The 22,335-nt window shown below is 35.6% G+C and overlaps 2 protein-coding genes across 5 annotated transcripts; one reads left to right on the top strand and one right to left on the bottom strand.

Annotated features, from left to right (window-relative positions):
• Positions 1-700: 700 nt before the first annotated feature.
• LOC102606600 (E3 ubiquitin-protein ligase UPL3) lies at positions 701-11,502 on the bottom strand. 3 transcript variants are annotated; one of them, XM_006486686.4, is made up of 18 exons: positions 10,286-11,502; positions 9,897-10,007; positions 9,682-9,798; positions 9,419-9,589; positions 9,180-9,341; positions 8,652-8,900; positions 8,453-8,574; positions 6,937-8,359; positions 5,821-5,916; positions 3,421-4,977; positions 3,082-3,306; positions 2,900-3,004; positions 2,285-2,365; positions 2,119-2,187; positions 1,900-2,028; positions 1,441-1,563; positions 1,115-1,340; positions 701-972 (listed from the first exon to the last, which is right to left on the bottom strand). In XM_006486686.4, the coding sequence occupies exons 1-17, from the start codon at positions 11,123-11,125 to the stop codon at positions 1,275-1,277; spliced, it is 5,646 nt and encodes a 1,881-aa protein (XP_006486749.2). In that variant the 5' UTR covers positions 11,126-11,502; the 3' UTR covers positions 701-972; positions 1,115-1,274. The 3 variants fall into 3 exon arrangements, with proteins under 3 accessions (XP_006486749.2, XP_006486748.2, XP_015388277.2); XM_006486685.4 differs by having other exon boundaries at positions 701-991; XM_015532791.3 differs by having other exon boundaries at positions 701-1,003.
• Positions 11,503-16,997: 5,495 nt separating this feature from the next.
• Positions 16,998-22,188, top strand: LOC102607091 (synaptotagmin-1). Of its 2 annotated transcripts, none has more exons than XM_025101868.2 (12): positions 16,998-17,324; positions 17,720-17,818; positions 17,914-17,964; positions 18,064-18,187; positions 18,381-18,499; positions 18,620-18,721; positions 19,045-19,119; positions 19,724-19,800; positions 19,898-20,144; positions 20,223-20,573; positions 21,098-21,229; positions 21,579-21,842. In XM_025101868.2, exons 1-12 carry the CDS (start codon positions 17,214-17,216, stop codon positions 21,678-21,680), a joined length of 1,590 nt encoding a protein of 529 aa, XP_024957636.2. In that variant the 5' UTR covers positions 16,998-17,213; the 3' UTR covers positions 21,681-21,842. The 2 variants fall into 2 exon arrangements, with proteins under 2 accessions (XP_024957636.2, XP_006486750.2); XM_006486687.4 differs by lacking the exon at positions 21,579-21,842 and adding an exon at positions 21,877-22,188 and having other exon boundaries at positions 17,001-17,324.
• Positions 22,189-22,335: the final 147 nt, after the last annotated feature.

Here is a 22,335-nt window from a genome sequence, read left to right on the forward strand (position 1 = left end):
ATTGAATGTACCATACACAACCAATAAGAACCACATAATTATGTGGGTCCCACAATTTATGTGGTTCTTATTGGTTGTGTATGGTACATTCAATGTAACATAGAGGCTCCCGGTCAATCTTATGCTTTAGAGTCACCTTTTGTTTCATTTATTTCTTTTTCTTTATACAGTTCATCGATCGTTGAAGCAAGATATATTCTTATCAAGTTGCATTCTTGACATCTTCTGCACATTTTTTTTCCATCTGAAAGAAATACACTGCTGCATGACTAGTGCTGAAATTCGAACACATCCAAGTCTGCAGCAAGGCACATTTTATTAAAATTATATGTAAAATTATCAAGGTTCTTAGAACAGTTGAAATATCGTATGGGAAAATTGCATTCGGACCCAAGCCAAGCACCTCCCACTTATGACTGGTGGTGTGCCAAAACAAGCTTGACTTTTAGGACACAACATATTCCAAAATTTTATATGCGATCTCAAAAATCACTCTGCCTCGCCCTTTCAAGGCCAGAGCTTTGTATTGACGTCCTTTTATCCGAAATTTTGGGTTTACAATGCTTAGTTAACATATCCAATCAGATCTCCTTTCAAAACATTGTGTTCACAAACTTCCCACATTAATTCACATCAAAGTGAAAAACAAGAATGCGTCCACCAATAAATTCCACAAAGAACAAAAGGCAATGAAAAAGAATTACTTAATCAAAGATTTCAAATTGAAAAGAATATGAGCTTAAAATAAGGCATAACATTTCAACAATTTATTTTTCCTTCCCATCATTTTTATGCCATACATGTTATGTCGACTCTGCAGCCAATAACTTGTCAATTGAGGGAAAAAAGACAAAAAATCTAAGTTTCCTATTTATATACAAAGTCCTAGCAGCAGCCAAAAAACTGCTCCACAATTTCCCTCTTCAAATCTCTGTTGAGAGAGTGTGGCACTGTGGCAGCCTGAAGTCTGACCTGAAACAAAAAAAATCAACTGCAGAAAAACCTACTTGATATCAGCAACAAGTCGCTGAAACTTAAAAATATAAGGCAATGGAAAACCTGACTTGCGATAATGAAACAAAAAACTCGAACTGCACAAAATATGGGAACTAACCTTGCCAATGATGTGAACATTGATACAAGGGCAGTGAAAAGCAGCCATTATTTGACTGAAATATGATGCTACTTTCAAAGATGAATAATCCCCAGGTAAGAGAATTGACTTGATGACACATATATTAATATACAAAGGTCCATCGGTTAGTTTTGAGAACTCATGACAGATCAAAAGATCCCTGCCCTTCGCTTATTGCATAAACCAGTTTCTTGTACATAATTTCCTGTTGCAAGTACAATAATTATAATTTAAGCAAGATTTATTAACAGGATAAACTTAAGTAGATATAAATGACAGTTCACTTATTTAGCAAACATGGGTACCTTGGTAGAGTAAGGAGGAAGCTTCAGGTAATTGGCACAAGTCATGACACTTGGCAAGTCATCATCCGCTGATTCCGAAGGCCCGGTTCCATTTGATGCTGTATTAGGTGCAGTTGAAGAATGCTGCAGGGATTTGGAACACCCAAGAATGAGTACTATGCATATGCATATGCATATGCAAACATAAAATGAGAGATAAGCCTAATTTACTAGTAAGAGAAGACATGACCCATAACAAAGGGGATTGTTAAAATCAATATGACAAAGCTTGGAAGAAGAACCAACCTCCAACAGTATCAAATTCTATTTCCATGTCGCATACCCAGGACTCACAACAATATAGTTAAAAGCATTTTTAAAAATGAAAAAGCACATGTACACACAAACACCAACTCAAAATACTAATTTAAAAAAAAAAAGGAAATCTGCAAATCTTAAAATTCAAAATCATGGTGCTACCTTTCTGACAATGGTAAGCTTTGGATTCAGCACCGCCAACCCACCCGGTGGAAGACGAGGTGCACCAGTAACAAACTGACAGAAGGCACGCTGCTGATCTGGTGTGAATTCTCCCATGATCTCTAGTAACTGATGATATTAAAAATAAAACACCATATGAATATCATATTTGAATCAGTGTTTCCAGAAAGATGTCAATCACCATAGCAAGAAGCATACGTTAACAATTGCAGGACTCTTGGCAGTGTATCCATGATCGAATTTTATATGCTCAGCAAGCGCCGCAGGCTGCACAAGTCAAAGACAGTTGTTAGCCATGATAAAATAATACAGTTCTCCACATCTTGTAATTTGTAGAAATGATATAATTTAAGTGAAAAAGTACCTCCCACAACTCTCTACGGCCACAAAGCAGATGGTCCAATTCATGAGGAGTAAATATTTGTAATGATGTGATGTCAAAGACCTGCTTGTTAGATGCAGCATAGTAGTGAGTTTTAGAACTCAAATATAGAAAAACAAGACAAGCACATCTGGTAAAATAGCATGTTAAAATAGAAAGAAATGGATACTGTATCCGAATTAGCAACACCTTCCTCAAATTTAGCTATATACTAGACTAATAGAATAATAACAGCAGTAATTCAGAATTTAAATTGCAAGAACAGTTAACGGGAAGAGACAAGCAGCTATTAGGTTCATCAAGATCTTTCCAAGCTCCAGAGCCCTTCAAGGATACAAATATACAGAGAGAAACCAGAAAAAAATTGACTTAACCGCTTCTTGCAATTTACTTCTTCTGAACTTTCCAGAGATTCTAAACTGTGCTAATTCCATCAATGTTGCCTTCGAAGTAATTTAAAACAAATTTCAAGTTTTATGGCACCTCCAACTAAGACAATCATTTCAGTATTGATCATTCAATGAAATGAGATTTTCAAGCTCAACAATTTTTGTTGTATGATCATAAAAACCATCAAGATTAAAGAGAGAAACTAACCTGATTGAAGCCAGCTCTAAAAGCTTCCATTTGCCGCATGATGCCTGTCTTGACAGTGGCATCAACTACCAAGGATATGTATTCCTCCAAGTTATTAATGTCAACCTAAAAAATTTGCAAATGTCAAAAAACATACAAATTTAGATGAGAAGCAACAGGGGAAAACCATTACGGTACCATACATTTTCATCTCCTGGTTTCAAAATATAGTCTGGATAACCAGGAAGAGTAAAATCCAGGCAAAGATCTTCAATCGGGGCCCCACGAAAACGCAAGTCCACAGCTTCTTCGCAATTATCAGAGGTCATTGATTCTAAATGTTGTTTTCGACAAATGATGACATGCAACTCTTGCAAAATCTTCCCAAACTCGGCATCAAAGGGAATAATATCATGCAAATCAAGCTCCTGCAAAGGTTTAGAAATTATAGGCTTTGAAAAACAAAAGCAAATCATATTGTTTAAAATAGATAGCAGTAAAATTTGTTCACTGTAATTAAAACAGTTTCGTCATAAGCTTACGTGACCAAGAACAAGTTTGTAGAATGCTGTTGAAAATGGCAGGTCTAAAAGCCTCCCATCTTGAAGAGCTTTAGCCATTACACGTCCAAGCAGTCGGAAGTATTCAATAACTTTACTAAACTGGCCACCTTCAGAGGCATCAGCACTAGGAGGCCAAGGTCGAGGGAACAACCCAAGAGGAGCATGAACTAGATCTCCAGATATATTACTGGTTTTACCACTTTTGCCTTCATCCCCATCAATTTCCATTGACGGATTCTCTGATGAGGAATTTGACCTCCACATTGCAAGTCCGACTCTCTGCAGGTCGCGACTCAGTAGTGTATAGAACTCCAAGGTAGGACCCAATCCAGTTCCAACTTCCCCAAAGTATTCTACTTCAAGCACTGCCTTCTGACTAGAATACATCTCCATTACTTTAGCTGCAGAATCCAAGATGCGATTTCGGGAGACCCGAACTTTCTGGCGCTCTAATCTCCCAACCCTGATCTCTCTTTCATTTACTGATCCATGACCATCGGCACCTTGCTGCTGCTGAAGACGATACAATGCACGTGATAATCCAAAAGCTGTTGAATAGAAATATTGTCGCCGGGTCTCGAAAGGAAACAAGAATGGGCATGCTTTTGTCAACTGGTAACACCACGAGGGAAGACTGCCACTGCACAAAGCAAGAGCATCTTGAATTTGTCGGGCTAATTTGGGAGTGAGCTTACTGTTAATAAATTCCTCATAAGGAACCCTAACACCAGTTCCACTAAGCTCATCTAAACTCGAAATTTTTCCCTCAGCATAACTGTCACAGACTGTCTGTGCTCTCAAACGAGGTGCAAGCTGATTCAAACCCTCTAGTACACGCAATAGTGCCAAAATCGTATACGTAGGATTAGATTTTTCCAAATCACAAGGAAGTTCCCCTTGCAAGATGCTGTCTAGAAGTGACATTCGAGACGCTGAATCAGAGTTGGAATTGGAAGCAGAACCAGATTTACTAGATTTTGAAGGAGCAGCAGAACTTGAAACCCCAGCAGACATCCTATCAGCTTGGCTGTCTGCCCTCTGATATGTAATTGTGTAAATATCATTCCACAGCCTGCTTCCATCACTAGATATGAAATCACTGCCACCAAACCTCTCATCCTCATCCTCATCCAGCACAAGCTGTCGCTGGATGGCCTGATAAATAGTCAGATGCCTGTTAAGCTGTTTCCCACCAACAGTGAAAATTAACTTTGGGGGCTCATTGGAGCTACCAAATAGAGGACGTCCATGCCGATCTCTGCCTCCCCGGACACCTCTGCCATTTGCAGAACCAAGCCCAGCCATTGCAGCAGCAGCAAAAGACATTGCACCCCTTGAACCATAAGAATTGCCACCCCTAAAATCAGCAGAATCAGAACCCCTACCTGTAGCACCCCTGCTACTGGATCCAGAAGCTGGATTATTCTGGCTATCACTGGCCGATGGAACAGTGGTACTATCCTCAGCTGAATCTCCCAATTTCACATCATGCACTTTGTCAGACAGGCAGAGAGGAAGAGAATCATCTTTTAGCACCTGAAATAAAACAATGGTTCTTTTAGGAATAATTCTTAAAATGAACTCAAAAGATAAAAAAAAGTTGCAGCTACTAATGGTCCTATCTTTTATTGGAAAGGTGCAGTCCATCGTTTATTAAAAGCAAGATCAAAACTCTCATGCAATTCATTCCATCATCGTTCACTTTCTACCAAATCATGAATCATGAATGGATGTATTATAAGCAAATGACTATGTATTCATTAGTATGCACCATTTAACAATTAAACTAGTACTGCTGGTGGAGAGAGAAGATTCTCCGTACACATAAGAAAGAACATGTTAATGTATAGGATTTGAAATTCAACCAAACAGCCATTGTACTACTCTCTTTCTTTTCAATATGCATCCCATTTAATTCCCTTTCTTGTTTTATTTCACAAAATTCAGGCAAAATGCTTCTCAATTAAGTTGTCAATGCAATGAATAATACCATTATACAATTATCCATTTTTTCTACCGCACTCAAGTATGCTAACCTCCTGTTTAGCAAAGTCTCAAACATGCACAAAAAATCAATGGAAAAGCTGAATCAGATGCCAAACCAACATTAGTACAGGTTTGATGTACATTGCTTACCCAATTAATTCCTTGATAGTTCAGTATTTACTTATGCATGAGATTCAATCCCTTTAATTTTGGAGATACAAACTCCTATATAAACTGATATAGCAGTTAACACTGCATCTGTTTGTATGGAAAGACTATGCATCCCTATCACTTCTAATATACTCGAACCACGAATGATGAATATAAGTAGCTGAATGGAAGACACCCTATTTCAAGAAATGATAGGAAGAACAAAATTATAAGATAGCTTACATCTTCATGATCATCATCTTCATCATCTGAGATGTCATCATCCTCAATTACCAATGCATCATCAATCTCCACAGGAGAAATATCCAGTTCTTCATCCTAAAAAGAAAAGAAGTTATTGGTCAGAGTGCTAAAAATGGGTATAGAGAAAGACAACAATGTTAAGACATTATTGGACTGTGGAAGCACATAAATTTAAATTTATTGCCACCACTTCTAGAAGATTCACTCAGACGACATAAGTTTGTTAACTAAAAATGTTACTGCACCAAAATTTTACACCATTTCCTCAAACTTGAGAAAATACATATCAAAAGTAGAAAGTTGATCTCATACAGCATGCCCAGTGAAGTATGTCACAAGACATACTAAAGTCTAATAAGCATTTAGAGAGTATTGTGTTCAGTTAGGTCTTTTTTCAAAAAACAATAGTGAAGTCAATTCTTCGATACATGTGCTTGCATAATATCATATCATAACTTTCATCAAGAAATTGTAAAATGACTTGATAGTACACTCAGCACTACATATGCTGTGGGGCATTGTTTCAGCCACCCAAAGGCCAAAGGGAAGGCCAGGACTGAAATATAACATAAAAAGGGAAATAAAACATCATCATCAAGACAGAATCATCTACAGGAAAGCACAATGTTTTGGGTTCTCTGTAAACAACTGAAGTTAGACAAAGTTTCCAAAAAATTACACATCCATTGGTAAAATTCAAAGGAATGCACTAAGTTAGAATAACTACTAAAGATCGACCATTTTAAAAGAATAACTAATGAAATAATATTATTCATTGCCTGAGTGATGTTAATACAGGACAAATTCTATAATAATAGGGGGCTAATACTTAATTAAAACGTAAGAACACATAAAGCTTCAGTTCAATTTATAAATTAACACACTAATGCAGACACAACTTACTTACGGCTTTTGCATTAAACATGAATTGGCATTTATTTCCATTTTTTTCAACTCATTTTACGTCAATGTTTTAACTGTACTTTTAAACCCACAGAAATAACATGATTTACTTTTTGCAACCTACACTTACAAGGCTTAGGTAAAAAGAACTAAAATAATAGAACCACAAAAACTGGAGTATATACAGCATACCTCAGAACTAGAATCTCCATTCACTTGCTTCATTTGTGCATCTTTATCTAGAGCTGCTCTTCTACGAGCAGCATTTCTTGTTTGTGGTCCCCTTACCTCTTCCTGAGCAGACTTCAAAACAGCTTTACCTTTTCCCTTGGATGAGCTAGTGCCTTTCTCTTGCGAAGGCTCCTTCTTCATTCCATCCCCTATATTAACAGATAATCTGGATCTTGAAGAATGACGGAGAGCAGAGGAAGCAGGAGTAGATGTAGAAGGAGATGATGCACCAGCGCCCGTAGGTGCAGTCCCAGACTCGGAATTCCCTACAGATGCCGAAGGCTTTTGGCCAGATTCATTTCGCTGAACTCGAGGCCAAAGAAATTCTTCAACGGCAGCTAAACTTGCTAAGGGGTCAATCAGTACCACATTTGAAGAATAATCACGAAGAGATTTATCTCCTTGAGCTCGACAAAGGCGCAACTTAAAAGGCTGAGACAATGCGCTCAGTCCAGAAGAGAGACGAGCACTCCCAGTAGATGATCTAGCGGAATGGCTCAGCACAACTGGGAAACGCTCTAATGATGACAAAGCATTTTGAAGCTTTTGAACTAAAACTGTCATTGGAGCCACATCCCCTGCATCCAAACTATTTGGAAGAGCCACAGCAATAAATGACTTGAATCTTTTTAATGCTTGTTGGCGAAGCTTGAGCATATTGGCTTCTGACATTCTCTCCTTGTAGCCACAAGAAAAGTAATTAAGCAAAGCTGCAACAACGCCACTACCAATGAACTCAAAAGTGGATACACCATCCCCTGTACTTAGTTCTGCTAACATCTCGGATATCACCCCAATCAAGTACTCCTCCTTGGTAGCAGATAAATCAGCAAGACGAGAACCAGATGCTTTTGATTTGCCCTTTGCTTTTGTCCTTTGGTCATCAACACCAGCATTCAACTTCATGCAAAGATTCTTTATATGTAAAAGATGATCTGTAACTCCAACTTCGGCAGCCCCCGGATCTGACGGGAAGTACTTCTCCTTAAACGCTTTAGCAGATGCACTAACGGCAGTTCGAAGATTGGAATTCACTGTTGGAATTTCCACCGAGCTTGGAGGCGAACCAACATTTGCTGAAACAGGATTCTTTGATTCTTCTGATGAATTACATTCAGGATTCGCATTACCACTGCGCCGTCTATAACGCCTAGAACGTGATGATCCAGGTATAGAATCATTATCCTTATCAGCAGAAGATGCTTGGGAAGGAACAGTATTTGTGTTGCCGGCTAAAATAAGTTGGTCTACAGCATGAACCACACCTTCTCTGACAAACATCTTAGAGAAAGTACCAGGAAGCTTTTCCATCAGAATCTCAGCAATTTGGAGAGAAGGAATCAAGACATGTGGATCTTTCCATGCCAATACACCGGCTAAGAAACTATAGGTCCAAACAACAAAGTGTATGTGTGAGTACTATCATACACACCAGTATGTTAGCATTTCAGGACAGTTATTAATAAAAAGTGGATACCTTGATATGTTCGTTACGCTTAAAAGAGACTGAATCATCTCAGCACTGCTGAAATACATCAATTTTCCAATCACTGAGAGACATTTGTGTCGGACCGGGCTATTGACACTGGAACCATATATCTGCTTGACAAAATTTGGAACATAAATAAACTAACTAAAACAAGTAAAATATAGCTATTTGAACCAAAAAAAATCACCTGTATTAGAACAGGAAGAAGATCCATTCCAAACTGCTGCAGAAGCTCAGGCTGATCACTTAATAATTTCTCTCGCGCTGAAACCTCCGAAGCATTTCCATTTGTATCGTCTTGTTTCCCAGAACTACTGGCAGGAGACTTCCTAACAACAGGACCTTTAACAAACATATTGGAGCTGGATGGCAGGGAAATTGTTCCTTGCGGGAGAGGAGGAAGAAGCTCATTTGCTAGATTGACAATCTCAAAAATCTACACAGTTAAAAGAAACAAAACATGTTAAATGTGCATCTGACATGCAAAAAGAGAATAGCCAGGGGCTTTTAAGGTGCCTACTGACGCATAAGAGTTATAAAGGCACATAAATGAACTCCGAAAGGGCAAGGCTGCATGTATAATATATTTCAAGGGCAAAAAAACCTAGAAATCATATGAAGTTTGTATTTCTGACATCCACACCAGAAAATAAAAAACTTGACATAACTGCATCTTCATAGACAGAAAAGAATTAGCCAAAGAAGCAGTAACTACCTGCTCTGCTGGTCTACTCAAAGCTGGTGGAACAGCTGAATTAGCAGAAACACCAGATCCTGATAGTATATCCTTGAGAATGCCGCTAATCCCAAGATGAAGCAGAGTTTTGGCACAAAGAGGGGATCCACTTGCACAAGTGGAAAGCAACCGTATCAAACCCTGCATTCCTCAAAATCAGACATACAGCCTCCAAATATGTTACAAAAATCCAAAGAGGACTGCACATATAAATTTACCGTATAGGTTGGTGTGCTCAGAGATGCCTGCCCGCCTCCAGAATTACTGGTGGAAATGAGAGTGGCAGCTTGAGTAACCAGACCATGGTTGCATAGTTCATCTAATTTATCCGGAGACGAAGCGAAAGCTTCAGCAATTCGAGTCAAACAAACAGAAGCATGTTCCAGCACCTACAAAAATACATTGGAAATGATGAGGAAACAGAAACCAAACACAAATCAGGGGAAACTAATGATGAATCAACAAAACACCACGAATTTACCTTTGCATCGTGATACTGAAGAAGGTTTGTCAACAGGGGAACAGCTTCCATCACAAAGTCGGCAGCATCTGAAGGGAGCTTCTTGCACATGTTTGCAGCTGTTGACAATGCTACTCGCTATAACGTAGCGTGGCTCAGCAGTAAGCATCAAGGAAAACAAAAATAAACTCTCTTCTATTAACAAGCATAAAGTCAAAACTAATAAAGTTACTTACCTGAACTCCGGTGGAGAAGAAATCCAAATACGAAAGAACTGCCATTAGAGCGCCAGCTCTCAAACAAGCAGTTGGATGCTCCTGTGAAATCTTCTTTAAGGCTTGCAAAGACTGCACACACCATATCCATCGTAAATAAACAACAAAAACCAAAGCTGACATAAATGCTCGACAAATATAACAATTACAAATGTAACCACATAAACTCCGTAGATTACAACTGTGTCCAACAAACTCAACACACCATATATGTCACAAGCTAAAAATAACACCATTTACACTGTCAACATTAGTTTCCATACCGACAAACCATTAAACCTCTACCGACCAAACTAATTAAATATGCATAGCAAACAATAGAATACCAAAAACACATATCAGTAGCTAACCTGTTCAGCTAAGTCCATGTACTCAATAGTGAGCAACCGGGCAACGAAACAAGTAACCGCCCCATAATGCACAACAGCAGCACAAGAAGACGGCAACACGTCACACAAATGCGTCAAAGCCCTAGCGGCAAGCAACATAATATCCGGATTGCTCTCATGATTCAACAACCCAACCAATACAGGAGCGAACGAATCCACCGAGAAAGTGCTCAAACTCTCCTCCGTCCCAATGGACAACATCTCGCAAAGCTGCGTCAATGCCTCTACCTGCTTTCCCTCCTCACCGTCAGCCCTCAGCCCGGACAGAATCTTCTTCAACCTCCCGCTCTGGTGCGAGGAGGAGGCAGACCCTCCCATCGCGGAGGAGGGCAAGAGATCGTCCAAACCAGCCCCCAACTTCCTCAGCAATCCTTGCAACGCGCTGCTCGCTGTCGTCAGATTCTGATGCAAAATCCCGACTCCACCCTCGCTGTCGTTATCATCGTCGTCAATATTCATGTCCATATTCAATTTAGGGATTTCGCTACTGTTGTTATTATTGTTATCGCTGCTGTTGTTGTTGTTGTTGTGTTCTTTTTCTTTTCCTTTGTCGGCGGAATTGTCGGAGATTTTGGCGCGGCGGGAGTTGTGACGTGAACCGGAAGATTCGCTAGTGGAGGTGGGGTCCATGGGGACGTGAACGCGTGAGGCACGAGAGCGCGTGGTGGTTGGGGTGGCGGTGGAGGATAGGCGAGGGCGTTTGTTGTTGTTGCTGCTGCTGCTGTTGCTGTTAGAGAGAGAACGAGTGGTGGGACCAGACGAAGAGGAAGCCTCCGCCCGCTTCCGGCTTCTAGTTTCCATACACTACAATCGTACCCCCAAAATCGGTACGACGTCGCTCCCGCTCGATCAACAAAACCGAGCGAAAGCGATCAGACGGCTCCCGATCTGATTCCAACCTGCATCTCACGGCACCAAATCGAGAAAACAAAAACCCTAGACTCAATAAACAAAATTGACAGAACCACCACAGGTGCAATTTGCGTGGACAGAGTAATATAGAGAGGAAACCAGAAAACAGAAACCCTAGGGGAGAGTGAGTGGCGAAAGGGAGAACAAGAATAAAAGAGGAAAAGAGGAAAGGAATTTGCGAGGTATTTTTATAAAGAAAAATGAAGAGGTGGTGATGGGAATGGGGATGGCGATGGCCGATGATGAAGGGATTAAAGGGGAGGGAATATGAGAAGGGAGGTGAGGCTGCAAGGCGGTGAATAATTTCTCACCTAGGGAAAATTGCGTCTCTATAGGGGCTAATGGTTGCTAACTTGCTAATCACTAGTTGTTATTAGCCTATTAGGCTCACGTAAGTGTCATTTTGATTGATTTCATGCTGCATCTATGCGATCTTTTGACTTAATTGGGAATTTTCCTTTATGTCGATTAATTTATTTACTACTATTATAATGTTCTATTTAGCATATCTAAATGATGTTAAATAGGATCGATCCACAGCTCGTATTATTTGGCCCTCCTTTCCTTTTATTAAGCTTTATTATTAATCTCGATTAGTGTGAAAATTTTAGAATTAAGATGAATTGTATAAAAGGATCTATTCCACTTAGCGGTAATATTCAATTTGTTTAATCAATTGGGTCAAATCAATTTACTGACATAGAAGAGACCTTCGTACCAAAGAGGTTGCATTGCATGTATGGTTTCAGGTCACTTTACTTTCTGGTCTGGCAAGGTGTCAAGGACACTGACAAAGTCGGTCCCTTTTCAGTATTCTTCAAACTTAAACGTGTTGGAAAGATAGACATGCTCTCTCAATGAATGAATGAGCCCGCCTAGTCATTTGCTTTTGGGCTTTTTATTCGGCTCTCTTTTTAGGGGCCGGCCCTTCTATACAAGAATCAAATAAAAATGGGATGGATTCTTAAATATATTCTTTCTGATACAAATTACGATGGATTCTTCTCAATTGAAAAGAATAAAAAAATTGAAGTGTTAAAAAAAATTACATATATATTCGAGATTCTTTATCAAAAATTATTGTTGTTTGTCAAAATCAATAAACATATGTTTGGTTCCATTGTAGCTGCGGGAACTAGCTAGCTTCTGAAAATCTCAACTAACAGTCAGTGCAGGCGAAAATTTAAAAAGCTCCTGATGAAAGCTACAATTTGCACAGTACCTATTTCTCTCCTCTTATTGGTAAATTTTATGGAATCACAGTTGCATCACTTTTGATAACTTTATTGACGAATTGAAAATTGATAAATTGAAGAAAATAATGTGTTGTAATGATTTGCAATTCTTACACATAGATCCAATTTAAGTCTTATCTATTATGTGTTACTTATATATTAATGATTACTTTAACTTGTAAAATTATTATTATACTATTTATCATATGAAAGTTACATTAGTTGGAACTCAAGTTTTTCTTCAAAGTAATGCTACATTTCCTAACTAATCTAAAGTTCTGATATCATCACAAACAAGGTAGCATCAACCTATTAGACGGTCAAATGCAACAATACGTAATTATCATATTAATAATATTTACTATCCAACAGGTAACCGCTTAGCAATTAAGATGAAAATGTTTAGATAATAGTTAGGAAGTTTAGTATTACTATTTCAATGCATGAATATGAGTTTCCTATAAGAAGATCAATAACACAAGTTTCTTAATAGATTTCATAAATAACTTTGTGTGATGCTTGTTTTAAGAGATGTGAGAAAATGAGAGGAGAGGAAAGTGGAGGAAAAGAGAGAAAAGGAGATGAGAAGAGAGTGAAATACTTTTCAAATGTTTGATTTGTTACATAATTACATAATTATACAAATTTTAGCCTTAAGTATTAAAATTTCAATATTTATCATAAATATAATTCAAAAAATAAACAGCAATTTTGTTTTATATATTAACATAAAGTACTAACAAAAAATTATTTTAAATAACATATTTATAGTTATAATTAAATTGTATTTAAAAAAATTTATTAACATAATTTTATTATATTATTAATTTAAGCAATTATAATTAACATAATTTGTTTCTAAATAAATTATAATATAATATAAATAATTTCTTAATCAATATATTATAATTCTAAATTTTCATTTAAAGAACCAAATCAAGCAAACAGAGCTGTTGTACTCCACTGCCGGCTGCCATACTCCACCGCCGCACCATTTTCATATAAGTTCATGAATGATATGAAAATGATTAGAAATTGATGCTCTCTATAATGGATGAACATATCTGCTAGAAAGCTTTGATATTTTTCGGGATATGTGGAAGTTAAAAAGTTTGTAAAATTTTTTTAATCGGATTTGAATAACATGTCAATTTTTTTTTACCTCAACGAAAACATAATGATTTTGTTTGTCGGTAGGCAAGTCCAACGGGGTCGACAGTGAGATTGCACGTGCCAGTGGCGGCGACGATGGCAGCGGCAGTAGTCTAGCGACTGTTAATTTATATTTCTATAATTTCATATTAAATAAATAAATAAATAAAATTATTATTTATTGATTTTGTTAAGTTTTTTAAATCATTACTAAATTTACTTAATACAAAATTATTTATAATATTAAATCGATCAAATAAATTTATAAATAATAATTATTTGATGACATTAAACAACTTAAAAAGTTGAAAGGGTAATATTGGAGGTTTTGATTTCCAACAGAAAAGGAAATTGAATTCTTCACTCTTTAGTGTGGAATTAAAATTATATATTATATTGAATATTAAATTCTTATATAATTTGTCCAACTGAGCAAATGAAATGAAAAAGAAATTCAAATGACTTTCTTCTCCGCTATTCTCTCCTCCCAGCAAAACATTATCTTAATGTTGTTCTGAGGCCAAAACAAATAAATTTGATGGAAACTCACAAAAATTTGTGATAAAAAGCTGTAAATATTTGTCGTTCTCACAAGATTTGAAATTGTATATTATGAGCCCAAATTGATATCTGCAGTCCAAATTACAATGTCTTGCATCAGCAAAAAAAAGATTTGCAGCTGTAACATATACGCAAAACTGATGTAGAAACAACTAAGAATTAATCCCATATAGAGCATCAAATGATAAAGGTTTAAGAGTCATATAAGATTCCCCGGCTTGAAAAGGAATGTGGAAATATGGAGGGAGATGGAACATGATCACAGCTCATAAAGAATTAAAGATTAAAGCAGGAGCATATGCAAAACAAAACAAAACAAAATTGGAGACAAGATGCAAAGTGAAAGAACAAAAAAATTTGGCGCTTTCGAGAGCCGAAAATTGAAAGGCTCGCGTTGTTTGATTCATTTGAAAGCTTCACCCCAGTCATTATCGACACAATTTCCAAGGGAAACCTGTTTGGAATATCGGCTTAATGCCAGTCCAATTCTTTTAGGTAGTGTTTATTTTTTGGATTGTAGTGAGAATCTTAGGATTGAGAGTGTAGAGTGGGAGTGAGAGTAGGTTGTTTACTTACACTGGAATGGAAGTATGGAATGGAGATCATAATCCAATTTATGTGTTTACTTTGTCTTGAACTAGGAGTAAATAGTTTCAAATTATAATTTTATCCTTATTTAAAGAATTATAGTTTTTAATTACAAAGCTAATAAAAAATATATTTAATGAATAAATATTTATTTTATTATATTTGTACATTTATAATAATTATTAATATTCTTAATTATGAACATCACATTTTTTTATTAATTTTAATTCTAATATAAAATGAAACGTTATTTTATTTAATATAATTATATTAAATTTAAATATAATTATATTAAATTTATTATTATATAAAATAATAATATAATATTATTTAGTACAAAATTAATATTTTCTTAGAATAAACTATTTATTATTATTAATATTAAATAAATATAGTACTATTATTTGTAAAATAAATACAATAATATTATATTTATTAATTCTCTATTAATATAATAATATTATTTTAAAATAATTTTAACTTAGAATCAATGCAAATTATTATTTAGTTAAATATAATAATATTATTCAAATAAATATAATAATATTATTTAAATAAATATAATAATATTATTCAAATAAATATAATAATATTATTTAAATAAATATAATAATATTATTCAAATAAATATAATAATATTATTTAAATAAATATAATAATATTATTCAAATAAATATAATATTATTATTTAAATAAATATAATATTATTTATTTTATTTTATTAATTATAAAAAATTAAATTGAATTAAAAATATAAAAAAAAAGGGTAGAAAAGGAAGAGGTGGGAGTGGATTCCCACTCCCACCTCCCCCAATCGGAGTCTCACTCCCACTCCCCACTCTAAAAATGGGTGGGACCCACGGAGTGTGATTCCCAATCCTTCACTAAATAAGTGAAGTAAACACTGGAGTGGGAGGAATTCACACTCCTCATTCCCACTCCAGAAAGTAAACACAACATTAGTATATCAGCCCATGCGAACTTGTTGACAATACAACCAAAATAATGTGACATTTTATAATTGATTTAAGTCATGTTTGTTATAGTTTTTAAGTTATAACTGCAGTAAAAAAAGATAATTATAATTATGAAACAAAAATTAATAATATATAGTAAATATAAAATTTAAGTAATAATATTGACAAAATTATTAAAAATATAATAAATTTTTCATTATACAAGTGAAAAATCATATCAACATATTTTTTAAGTTACAACAACTAGTGTTTACTTTAGTACTGTAATTTTTAAATTACAGCTGTATAACCTTATTTCTAAACACACCATTTGATAGACGAAATAAACTTGGAAATGATGTTAATTCAAAGAGAGTATTCTTTGTTTTTATTCGAATTAACAACAAACATTAATATAAAGATTCTCTGATTCCTTAAATATGGATTTGCTATTATACATATGAAGTTATAGTTAATTAAACAAAAATAATATCATATCATATGGTGTAATAGTTAATCTACACAAATCCGCATTTGGATATATGGACCTTAGAAGCTCTGAATATTAGTAGTTGATTGTCTAATGTGTTACTTTTAAATGTACACGAATAATTGAATCATGGGGCATCTCTAAGAGCTTTAAAGAAATAGTTGCGTCTAGTGAATATAAATAACCAGAATTTAATTACAAAAAAAGATTTTAACATGCTGGAGATCAACTTACACTTAAAGGGAGCAGCCACGAGTCTACTTGCACTCCAGTGGGCATAAAAAAATATTATTAAGATCGAAAAGAGATTTACTGACATATAAAAAGAGAGATTACTGACTTATTTTATAATGGATAAAGATGTAGCATCAATTCAAATATTATGCCAGCCAGTAATGTGTTGCAAGTATGCAGTCATGAACCACTTCAAGAAAGCATAACCTTTTTTTATTTTAATTTTTTCATGACTTTGTAAAATAATACAATTACGTTAAATATATCCCATAAAAGGAAATATTTTAATTTTTATGATTTTTATTGTAAACTAAAAGACCATAATGCCCATACCAATGTCCTAATAGCTCACAGGTGGCATTTTTCGCTGGGCCCATATCCACTGCTGGAGTCCCAGCCCACTTGTCTCCTATGAGTCCTATATCGATGCCGGGACCCACGTAGAAATGTCAAAAGAATAACGTGGCATGTTCTGAAGAAGTAAAACAACACCTTGCACTAAACGCCAACGTTTTTGTATTTTTACTTTGCTTTCTCCGTCGGCACGCTGCTGCCTCTCAACTCTCCTCGTTGCTTCAACTCTTCCTTTCCTTCTATGATTCTTTCGTCGGCAAAGGTCAATTCCGTCATTTGACACTTTATGATAATATCAGATATAAGTATGCGCATTTAATAGACCTTTTTCTCTCATAAAAGATTTGTCGTTGAACAGTTACAAAAGGCTGTTTGGATACCGAGAAAATTAACCGAGAAAGTGAGAAATGGGAGTTATCAGTACAATCTTCGGTTTTTGTGGATTTGGCGTCGGGATTTCGTCGGGGCTTGTGATTGGTTACTTCCTTTTCATCTACTTTCAACCAACCGACGTGAAGGTAATTAAGTTTTTAAAATTAGTTCAATCATATTATTTCTTAAAATGTGTGTTTGTTTGCTGCACTGATTTTGAATTTGAATGAGATTTGAAGTTTTGATTTCATTCTCTTTGATCTGAATCTCGTTTAAGTTGAAAATAATATCCAAACTATATTATTGCTTCATTTTAAGATATTGAACAATTAGCGGAACTTTTGAATTTACATGTACATGTTGGAGCAAGATAATGCTTAATTCCGGAAGCAGACGAAAAAGTGTTTGCTAATCACTGGCTCACTTCGATTTGATTTTCATGCAGTTGTAGCTAATGCTAAAGTGTAGTGATGATTTGGAACTAATTTCATCTTCATCTGCGTTAGTTGAATTTTATATGTTGCTTGTTTGCTTGGTGTAGAATCCTGAGATTCGCCCGTTGGTTGAGCGAGATTCTGAGACTCTGCAGCAGATGCTTCCAGAGATACCTCTTTGGGTGAAATGTCCCGACTATGATCGCGTGTGTAACTGTTTTCTCTGGCATTTTTTTAATGTTATTCTATGGCCTGGGTTTTTCGTTTTGTTTTGACGGTGTTGCTCTTGTTTTCTTTGAAGGTTGATTGGCTGAATAAGTTCCTTGAATTAATGTGGCCTTATCTTGACAAGGTTTGATGTCAAGCTACGCATGTATTGTATTATCAGCTTGTAGCTCTTTTCTTCTTGTTCTATTATTCGTGTTTGACTCTGTTATTTTATATGTAATAGGCTATTTGTAAGACTGCGAAGAATATTGCAAAGCCTATAATTGCAGAACAAATTCCTAAGTATAAAATCGAGTCTGTTGAATTTGAAACTCTTACATTAGGGACTCTACCACCAACTTTTCAAGGTTAGTAGAATGATATATTCTTCATATTTTAATTATTTCTGGTTTTTCTAAAGGTTTTCATTGGTTTTGAGGATTAAGGAATATGTTAAGTTAAAATAAATGAATAAATAAAATTGAAAATTGATTATTTGGATGCCTATGGTGGTTGAAATAGATTTAATGATGGTTTTAGTTGGGTTCTTGTTTGTGCCAGGTATGAAAGTTTATGTCACTGATGAGAAGGAGTTGATTATGGAACCATGCTTAAAGTGGGCTGCAAATCCTAATGTAACCATTGGTGTTAAAGCATTTGGTTTGAAGGCAACAGTTCAGGTTGTTATTTGTTGTACGGAGCAAAGAAACTATTTTATCATAAAGAGATATTTATTTTTGAGAAAGGGAGAGTTTTGAGAGTCGTTGCTCGTTAATACTGTGTGGTTTGCAAAATTTCAGGTGGTGGATTTGCAAGTTTTTGCTCAACCACGCATTACTCTGAAGCCCTTGGTCCCTGCTTTTCCTTGTTTTGCGAATATTTATGTGTCTCTCATGGAGAAGGTTAGTGATAATTGATAACATCAAAAAATGAACAATTTTTCCTTATTCCAAACACAAAATATGGAAAACTTGGTTTCACCTCCATTTAAGCTATCTATTCAAGAAAGTTAAAGAAAGCTGAACATGAGTGGCTTACCTGGATGGTTTAGGAATTTCCTTACTTGGACTTGGATCCATTTGGTGCTTGTTCACTGACTGAAGAAAGAAAAAGATTAGACTGGAATAGCAAGCAGAATGTCAATCAAAAGAACTGTTGAGAAAGAAAGTTTTTATGCCTCTATAAGTTATTTTGTTCTCTTGATTATTCTTATTTTTGTTTGCAGCCTCATGTTGACTTTGGACTGAAGCTAGTAGGGGCTGATCTTATGTCAATTCCTGGTCTCTATAGGTTTGTTCAGGTATAAAGTTGACTTTTTTTTTTTTTTTAAATATCACATTGTTTGCTTGCCTTTGTGTCTTTACGCATCTGCTTAAGTTATATATAAGCTTTTGATTTCATTCTTACTATGACAATTCTGAAGGAGGGCTTAGTCACTATATACTTGGTAATTCAATCTAACAGTAGTACTAATTCATCTAGCTATTTTTACACAAGCTGAAAAGTTTGAGATTTTGTGTTTCTCTAACCTCCAGTCAGTAAATATGCAAATCTTAATCAGCTCCGATCAGTTGACCTGTAATAGTCTTCATGTAATCTTTGTAATGCATGCTGCCCTCGTGTGTTCTAATTACTAATCAGCATATCACTCATTTAGTTTACTTATCTTATGCAACATATTCATTTGTCTACATGCATTATTTGTTGGTGTCAGTTTATTATTTTGTCAAGGTTGTTCAAAATTAGACTTATTTGATCCTGATTTCTTCTTGAAGGACATGAACTTTACACAAAAAAAGGAAGATTCCGTTTTTTCTTTTTCATTTCCATATTCCTTAGCAATATTTATTTATACAAATACTTGCCAATAATTGCGTTTAAAAGTGTCTGAGTTCTTTATGCAGGAGCTTATCAAAACTCAGGTGGCCAACATGTACCTGTGGCCCAAAACCCTAGAAGTACCAATTTTGGATCCATCCAAGTATGTTCGTGCAGAACTTGCAAAATTCTTTTGGGAGTAATGACTCCATTTGAATCATTTATATATTTTTGCTGACTAAATTAACTAAAATATGCAGAGCTTACCGGAGACCTGTTGGAATTCTCCATGTGAAGGTTGTGAAGGCAATGAATCTGAAAAAGAAAGATCTTCTGGGTGCATCAGACCCTTACGTGAAACTAAAGATCACCGAGGATAAGCTTCCATCAAAGAAAACCACTGTGAAGCACAAGAACTTGAACCCTGAATGGAATGAGGAATACAATTTTACTGTTAGAGATCCAGAGTCCCAGGCTGTAGAGCTTGCTGTTTATGACTGGGAGCAGGTATGTTATTCCAAATCAGTGGTTAGAAGTTGTAATTTGTTTCCATGTTGTTTAAGCTATTTTTCTCCCTTTTCTTAGGTTGGCAAACATGACAAGATGGGCATGAATGTTGTTCCTTTGAAAGAACTTACCCCTGAAGAGCCCACAGTTAAGACTCTTGACCTTCTCAAAAACATGGATTTGAATGATGGTCAAAATGAGAAGTCGCGTGGACAGCTTGTGGTGGAATTCATGTATAAACCATTTAAAGAAGAGGACTTACCAAAAAGTTTTGAAGAGTCGCAGACGGTGCAAAAGGCTCCTGAAAATACACCAGCTGGTGGAGGTTTGCTTGTAGTTATAGTCCATGAAGCTCAAGACGTGGAAGGCAAGCACCACACTAATCCTTATGCACGGATTCTTTTCAGAGGGGAGGAGAGAAAAACTAAGGTACTACTACCAGTACCATATGATTTATTTCTTTATAATTTTCATATTTCTCCAACCCCCCCCCCCCCCCCCCCCAAAAAAAAACACAAAACAAAACAAAACACAGAAGACTTTGTATCTCTTTAGTCAATCCAGAAATTGTATAATTAACCCACAAAACCCTGCTCGTAGTCATATTTTTAACAATATTTGTCTTCTTTCAAGCAAGTCACATGGTAATTTTTGCCATGTTAAGGGTGTTTGTTGATTCTTTCCCATTATTTTTTGTACTTTTAAATATGTTTGTTTTATGCCATTACTTCATCACTAGTATAGTATTATCTAAGCTCTTCCATGAGAAAGTGAATCTGATTGGCTGAAAATTTCGAATACAAGGCAAACAGGAACAGTGTAGAAAAGGCTTATTTCTTGAACTTTCATCATTGTTTGACGAGATATTTTGAAATTACAGAAAATATTCAAATTTTTAGACTTTTTTTATTTGAATTTGTTGTATGCATGATGTTGGCCTTTCAATGATACAGCATGTAAAGAAGAATAGAGATCCCAGATGGGAGGAGGAGTTTCAATTTATGCTAGAGGAGCCTCCCACTAATGATAGACTACACGTGGAAGTTTGCAGTGTCTCATCAAGGATTGGACTGCTGCATCCAAAGGTATTGTTTCAATTTTATTTTATTTTTTATCTTGTCCACAGATTTAAGCAAGAATGTTGTCGAATGAAGAATGATCCATTCCGGCAGTGATGGTGGTATACTTGTGTACCATCTCTACGCCTCGTTTCATGAACTTTATTTAACTTTGTTTTGCCATCCTTCACAGTCTTGTTTAGCCTGAACCCACATCCTTACAATATTTTAGGTTAGTATAGAAGATTGATTAGAGATTGTGTTCTAAGCTAAAAGTGAATTAGTTATTGTAAAAATTAGAAAATTACTTGACAAAAGTGAGGGATTTCCTTTTGATGGCTACATAAAATACATAAAGAACTAATCTATGATTTAGTTCTTAGCTTTGTTTGACCTGGGGAACTTTGAGAGAAATGCAAGGGCAACTTCAAGATCACCACAAAAATCAAGAGAAATGCAAGGGGAACTTATGTTCTAACATAAGTAGTCATAATATCCTTTTGTCTCGCAAAGGGTTAAAGCATAAATTTGAACATACGGAGATGTGAAACTACAATTTCCAAAACTCAATGAGCTTTATGAAAAAAAAATTTCTGTTCTGGATTCAAAAATTTTGGTCCTTCATCTTTTGTGATATTCACACCAACACTCTATACCATGTGGCTTGTGGTCAGGAAACGCTAGGATATATTGACATCAATCTTTCAGATGTTGTTAGCAACAAGCGAATCAATGAGAAGTACCACCTCATTGACTCGAAGAACGGACGAATCCAGATCGAGTTGCAATGGCGAACTGCATAAACATATGATCTCCTTTTCTTCTTCCTTTTATTAGATACTGCCTGTAAGTTTACTTCAGTCTGTTGGGTACAGAAAACGCTATCTTGCGCCATTGTCTTGAAGGATCTCTTTGTTTGTTGTTTTTGTAAATGTGTGTAAAAAATTATATTAATCTCACACAGAATAATACACTGTGATTTTAGACGCTGGTTCAATGATCTTTAATTTGAGGAGATTAATATTTGGTTTGTTCGTTAAAGTTATAAACCGGTGACATTGATTAAAAATAAAAATAAACTTTACTGATTTTTGATTATCGGATTGTGGTGGGGGAAGATTGGCATGATTTCT

Source organism: Citrus sinensis, chromosome 8 (assembly GCF_022201045.2).
Source record: "Citrus sinensis cultivar Valencia sweet orange chromosome 8, DVS_A1.0, whole genome shotgun sequence".
Classification (NCBI taxonomy): Eukaryota; Viridiplantae; Streptophyta; class Magnoliopsida; order Sapindales; family Rutaceae; genus Citrus; species Citrus sinensis.